Here is a 7,498-nt window from a genome sequence, read left to right on the forward strand (position 1 = left end):
GAGGCCCTAGCTTTGTGGCAGGGGCTAAATCTGGCTCTAAAACGGAACATTCAAACATTGACGGTCTTCGGAGACTCTCGGCTCATCATTCAAGCAATGAATTCTCCCTCGAATCAGATGCAGATCCATTTAGGTCGAATCCTCAAGAAAATAAGACCCATGCTAGCTAAGTTTCGGAAAATCTCCTTCTTCCACATCATGAGGCAGCTTAATACTCAAGCTGATTCTGAAGCCAACCTTGGAGCTGCCAGAAGCCAAAGAATCCTATCAGTAAACTTGGATGATTCTCACTGCACCATCCCATAATCGGATTAACCAGGATTTCAGTTCTTCACGGGGTTGTGGGGCTCAGCTACTGATCCAGATGTTTCGGAATCTCCCCTCAGCTTGACAATCATTGAGTGAAAGAAGCTCTATGAATCCAATCTATAGGCAAAAGAAGCCTTCTAACTGAGACAAGGCAGAAAATATTAGTCCCTAATCCACGAGCTTCTGAGCTCCTCATGATGCGCAGCCTCTCCACTGTACTCACAAACATGCTGCAAAACACCAAGATTACATATCAGAACAGCCGGGTATAAGAACTGGTATTTCAAGAAAATTTCATATCTAATCAAACTCACTCCCAAGGTTGTCTCTGCCCACTGCCCTGCTCTGGAATGCAGACCAGGAAAGCAAATCAGTTTAAGGCTCAAGAAGTCTAGTTAGTGAATCCAGAATTACAACCAATGTTTCAGCTTCAGGAATCAGTTTCACCAAGCAACAAGGTCAGGCAACCAAGAAATGTAAGATGCATTGGATCCTCTGTTCCTGGCTAGCCCTTCATTCTCTGTTCCAAGCAGGATCTGGCTTGAACGTTGTAAATTAGACAGATAGCTGTTTGCAGGGGTGTTTAAAGAAGAAATAAAAGTGTAATCACAGACTCCACATCCTTACTTCTGAAGTAAACCAAGAACGACAGCAAAAGACTGGATCTCCTCTGTCCTTTAACTCATAAGCTTGTGGAGAATGGCAGCAGAATAAATATTAGGCTCTCTGTTTCTACAAGGTTTTTTGCTCCAAATCTGGCTCATGTTTCAATCTGGAACACACTTTTTTTGCACAGATGTATGGTTTTCAAGATGAAAATTTAGATCAGGAGGAGAGTTATCAATTTTTTTTGTAAAAACTCCACAAGGAAAATTGACCCTGTTAGGGATTCGGTCATTGGATCTAGAGCAATATCTGAAAGAGAAGGTCGAGTGTCACTTGGATATTCCAGCAAGACTACAAAACAGGATTTATGAAGAGAAATCACCACAAGATGCCATTCTATATCCGCAGGTGTCTTCGAATCGCCTCCTACAAAGAGGTCTATGACTTCAGCAACAGCGCAAGCTGATCTTTACACTGAATCTGTAAGAGCATCGATTTGATCAACGACAGCAAGTGGTTACCCAAGGGATCAAACTGTAGATAACAGTTGAAACCATAATCGAAATTTCAAGGCGCTGGAAGGTTGTCTGAAGATTGGAAATGGAAATCGATATTCATTAACTCAGTCCCGTTTCGCTCCTGGCAACAGAATGAGAGGACAGCCCCAGAAAAGCTAGCTCAGGTCTTCAGAGGCAGCAGGTAACACCAAGGTAACGAACCCACGGCAGAGACACAGCGTTCTTCTCCAAAAGGCGATCCTGAGCCAAAAATTGATTAAGGACCAGAGGACTCTATGAACTCAGAGAGAAATGAATTGAGTAAATCAATCCAATGTAAAAGCAAGCGGTAGCTGTTTTGCTGCCCTTTGAATAAAAATTTAACCGTTAAAGTCAAAAAAAAAATAAATAATCCACAACGCCAATATTAACAACATATAATTCATCTAATGAAAGCAATCAAATAAGATTAGAAAACAACATCTGCACTAAAATCAATGCATCTAATTCAAGCAATCAAGTGAGATTAGAAATCAACATCTACACTTTAATCAATGCATCTAGTGAAAGCAATCAAATAGGATTAGAAATCCAAATCTACACTAAAATAAATGCATCTAGTACAAGAAATCAAATAGGATTAGAAATCAACATCTACACTGAAATAAATGCATCTAGAGCAAGAAATTAAATAGGATTAGGAATCAACATCTACACTGAAATCAATGCATCTCATGCAAGCAATTGAATATAATTCTAAGAAAATATAATCTACACTGAAATCAATGCATCTAGTGCAAGAAATATTCTTTGATCTCTCCCCTCCATCTAACCTTGAAAAATATTTTTAATAATTTACAAACTCAAGATTAACAACATCCAATCCATCTGATGTGGGCAATCAAATAGGATTAGAAAACATCTACATTAAAATTAATGCATCTAATGCAAACAATCAAATAAGATTAGAAATAAACTTCTACATTGAAATCAATGATCTCGTGTGACAAATCAAATATAATTAGAAATCAACATCTAGACTAAAATTAATGCATCTAGTGCAAGCAATCAAATAGGATTAGAAATCACCATCTGCACTAAAATCAATGAATCTAGTGTAGAAATCAAATAGGATTATAAATCATCGTTTACATTGAAATCAATGCATCGTGTGAAATAAATATTCTTCCCTCCCCCCTCCATCTATATCTATATCTCCTTTCATCTCTCCTTCTTTTTCTCTCTATCTCAACCCTCCACCCCCAAACACACACACCCTCTCTCTCCATATATATCTATCTCTCCCAACCTCCCTCCCTCTCTCTACCCCTCTCTTCTTCCCTCTCTTCACCTCCCATTTATATCTCTATCTCCCTCTGGCTCTCCTTTCTCTCTCTATATCACCCCCAAAGCATACACACTCTTTCTCCATATCTATCTATCTCTCCCTCCATCTTCCTCTCCATCTCCCTTTCTCCCCCTTCTATTTATCCTCTCTCTCTCTCTCTCTCTCTCTCTCTCTCTCTCTCTCTCTCTACCTTATCACTCCTTCTCATTCTCCACCATTCTCTCTATATGTCTTTCTTCTTACCTACCCCTCTCTCCGCCTCCAAATCCCTCTCTCTCCCTCCCTCTCTCCTCTCTCTCATGTCCTCTCTCTCTTCTTTCACCTCTGTCACTTTCTCTCCCACCTCACTCTAAGTCTCTATCTCCCCCCCTCTCTCTCTCTTCATCCTCCAACTTTGTCACTATCTCCCTCCCTCCCTCCTCTCTCTTTCTCTCCCCCCTTCCTTCCATTTCCTTCTTTATCTCTCGATCTCACCCCAAAACATACATTCTCTCTCTTCTTCTCTCCCTTTTCACTCCCTCTCTCTCCACTTTTCTCTCTCTTTGTCTTTTTTCTTCACTCCCTCTCTCCCCCTCCAACTTCATCTCTCTATCCCTCCCTCTCTCCTCCTCTCTCTCAAGTCTTCTCTCCAGTCCTTCCCCTCTCTCCCTGTCTCACCTACCTTCCTCCCTCTCCCCCCATCTCTCTCTCTCTCTAACCTTGTCCTTATCACACCCCCCCTCTCTCTCTTCCCTCCAACCTTGTCACTATCACTCCCCCCCTCTCTATCTCTCTCTCTCGTTGCCGTCCAACCTTATCACTATTTCTCTACCCTCTCCATCTTTGTGTCTCCCCATCTCTCTCTCATACCCTTCTCTCCATCTCTTATTTGTCTCTCTCTCTCTTCATTTCTCCTTTTCCCTCTCCTTCATTGTATCTCCTCCTCTCCCTTGTCACTCCTCCTATCTCTCCACTTGTGTCACTGTGTCTTTGTTCTTCCCCCCATATATATGTAGAGTTAATATGTATCATGATATATTAATATATATTATAATATAACAAATTCAATATTATATTAAACTTAATATTGCATTAATCCAAAATTATTAAATTTAATTATATTAATATTAATTATAATATCAATATTAGATTTAATGATGTTTTTTACATGACATGATAACAAAATTTATAATAAAACTACATCAAATTAATATTTTCAAATATTACAACTTTGATGTGGAAATATTATGTCTTTAAAGATTTTAATATATCCCCCGGGTATGGCTTTTCCTTTAATAAAAATTATTTTATAAATGTTAGTTAAAAGAAATATTAAAAGATTTTGGAGCAAGATTCTAGATTCTTTGTGTTGAATTAAGTTTTTTCCTTTGATTTAAGAAATGTCATTGGCTTTAGTAAAGAGTAAAAATGTTTAAAATTTTACCTAATTTGGAATTTTAATGTGTTAAATTCTTTTGTTAAAGGTAAATTTATGATCCATTGAAATTCACTTATATGATAAAGGAACTCTTAAACACATGAGATAGTTTACTATCCATTCAAATACATAGTTATATTTTAATATAATCTTAGTCCATTAATAAGATTAGAAAGATATATAATTCAAGATTGGGTGACATTAGCCAAAATTATTTTTATTATTTTTTTGAGAATGTGACATACTTACACTTGGTTGTAGAATACACCTCTCATACAATAATATAATTTTTCAAATTATATTTTAGTAAAATTATATATATAATTTATTTTTTTCATGTTTTTTATATTTGTTATTTCTTCATAATGATTTGTTATTACTTCATGTTAATTATAAATAGATAAAATAAATTTTTTATAATTTTCCCATAATGTTCATTTAGTAAAAATGAAACTTCACATATGGAATCTTCTAAACTTTAGACACCCTAGCCAAGGAAACAATGTTAAAGTTATATATTTCACTTAACTTCTTTATAATTGTTTTTAGTGATTATAACACTTCAAGAAAGTGAAATTGTTTTTAGTAATTATAACACTTCAAGAAAGTGAAAGATTAACATGGTTTGATTATTATTATTAGTGCATGAATAATATGTTAATGTCTACCAAATTAAAAAATAGTTTATGAGGTCACTTAAAAATAATTAATGCATGAATGGTATTAAAAAAAAACTAATTACGTTTTTTATAATTTTCTCATAATGTTTATTTAGTGAAAATGAAACTTCACATATGGAATCCTACAACTTTAAAGAATGTAGCTAAAGAAACAATGTTACAGTTATATGTTTCACTTAACTTCCTTATAATTGTTTTTAGTGATTATAACACTTCAAGAAAGTGAAGGATTAAAATAACCCTATTATTCTTAGTACATGAATATTATTTTAACATTTACCAGATTTAAAAATAATTTATGAGATCACTTAAAAATAACTAATGCATGAACATATTAAAAAAAACTAATTACATTTTTTTTATAATTTTCCCATAATATTCCTTTACAAACTTTAGATAACTTAGCTTAAAAAACAAGAAACAAGGTGAAAATTATAGGTTTCACTTAACTTCCCGTATAATTGTTTTTAGTGATTATAACCCTTCAAGAAAGTGAAAGATTAAACTAACTCTATTATTATTAGTACATGATTAATATTTTAAAGTCTTAGTGATTATAACAAAGTGAGAGATTAAGATAACTCTATTATTATTAGATGATAATAATATTTTAAAGTCTACCGCCCGATTAAAAAATAATTTATAAGATCGCCTAAAACTAATTAAATGCATTCATGATATTTTAAAGTCCATTACATTAAAAAATGGCCTATAAGACCACCTAAAAATAGTCTATTATTGCAATAACCTAACCCTAAAAAAATATATAATTAACAGTTTTAATTAACCTTAAAAGACGTGATTGTTTGATCAAAGGGTATGGGTCATGACCATCCATATATAAACCGATTTCATTGCAGCATACCCGTCGCTTAAATACAGTTGCACAACTAATTGTTCTCACAAACCGTTGCACCAAAACGAGAAACGAGAATGGAAGGGCAAGGTGCTGATTTTGACTGGAACGATTTTCCTCCGGATTTGGAAAGGAAAATATTTGCGTGGTTACCCGCTGAATTTGTCTACAGGTATCGGAGAGTGTGCCAAGAATGGAACGCCATCCTTTCATCTAAATTATTCTTAACCAGTATATGGCCAGAGACACCCAGCAACAAGCAGCCATGTTTGCTACTCTGCTATCAGAAGGGGGAAATGCCTTGTTTGGCTTTCGACTTCTACAGATGGACATGGAAACCCTGCTTCTCCCTTGGTTTCCTAACAGAGAAACTACGGCCCCGCGTCGGCCCTGTCGGCCCTGTTAGAGTCACCTGTAGATCATCAGCGGCAGGCCTACTCTTGGTGAACTTCTACGTTTGCAATCCTTATACGGCCACTTCCATCGAGCTTGCTGACATGCCATTGATAACGACCATTATCGATGATTCAATCGTGGTTGAAGGTGACGGGCCACCGGAAGACATTTTTAAAGTGGTGGTGTTGGGGCAAGCCAACCGGGCGGCACGATGTTTCGTAGAACTCTACGATGCCAGTAATCTTGAAAAGACATGGAATATTGCGGGTCATCTTCGGCCTGACTTAATTTTCTTCCAGGATCCGAATTTTGGCGTCAAACGCGAGATGGTTTATTGCGATGGTGCGTTCTACTTTTTAGGGCACCTTCGTGTAGAACCGTTGGGTATTGTGGGTTTCAGCATGCCGTCAAGTGTTACTGGAGACGCAGAAACTCCGGTGCCCCTACTTCTTGCGCCCTTCCCTGAAGAACTGCGTAATCATCGCCTCTCCTCCCCTCGGCTTGTCACCTGCGGGTCGCGGCTACTCGTCGTTGCAGCAATGAGAGAAGGGTTTCGTAGAGATCGGATTCGTATTTGGGAGTTTGAGAGTGACCACCGTCGCACCCCAATCGGTTCATCACCCTGGGCGTGGAAGGAGATTGAAAGGGTGCCTGAATTGATATGGGAGGACTTTAAGACTATAAGGGAGGAGGAGAGTCTGAGGCCGGATTGGGAGCATTTTAGGATTCTCGTTTTGCCCAGCCCGCATGAATGCTTTGATTGCATAGGAGTAGGGGATCACCTCTGCCTCTTACCATGGTGGAACTGTTACATTCCCAAACTACAACCAGAAGTAGCGCTTGTTTATAATTTAAGGACAGGTTCATGGAGGTGGACTCCTCCATCTCCAAAGGACGGCATGCATCCATTCCAGAAATGGTCCCACATCTACCACGGAATGGCATTTAAACCGTTTTGACTAGCGAAAAAGTCTCCGTTAATTTTCTGAATTGTGATTCATATTCATTTTTTTTAAAGCCTATTCAATTTTTTAAGGCCTTTGTCTAATAAATTAGGTTAAGATTTTAATAAAATTTGTTATATTCAAGTTTTTGGGTCCCCCAGAGTTTTTATGGTGAGAGGATTGAAACACTATCACTACTAAATTTTCATGTAATAATACATTTGGATTTTGCAATTTATATATTTTGAATATTTCAAAAAATGTCTAAATGCACTGCATTAAAATATATTAAAATATAAAAATTATACAATTTCATATAAATGTTTATAATTAATTTTAGTAGAAAAAAAATATCTAATAATTAAAATATATTTAAATATAAAAATTATACAATTTCATATAAATGTTTATAATTAATTTTAGTAGAAAAAAATATATCTAATAA

At 36.3% G+C, this 7,498-nt stretch overlaps 1 protein-coding gene across 1 annotated transcript; it reads left to right on the forward strand.

The window, feature by feature from the left end:
* Nucleotides 1-5,790: 5,790 nt before the first annotated feature.
* LOC149163610 (F-box only protein 6-like) lies at nucleotides 5,791-7,068 on the forward strand. Its single transcript, XM_089429206.1, has one exon. It carries the CDS (start codon nucleotides 5,791-5,793, stop codon nucleotides 7,066-7,068), a length of 1,278 nt encoding a protein of 425 aa, XP_089285332.1.
* The last annotated feature ends 430 nt before the right edge of the window (nucleotides 7,069-7,498 follow it).

Source organism: Pinus tabuliformis, chromosome 5_1, assembly GCF_031772625.1.
Source record: "Pinus tabuliformis cultivar Carrire ecotype Pingquan chromosome 5_1, CPIR1, whole genome shotgun sequence".
Lineage (NCBI taxonomy): Eukaryota > Viridiplantae > Streptophyta > Pinopsida > Pinales > Pinaceae > Pinus > Pinus tabuliformis.

What these genes read in the sequence shown, in the direction of transcription:
- LOC149163610 (XM_089429206.1), top strand. Translation starts at nt 5,791, where the DNA reads ATGGAAGGGCAAGGTGCTGATTTTGACTGGAACGATTTTCCTCCGGAT.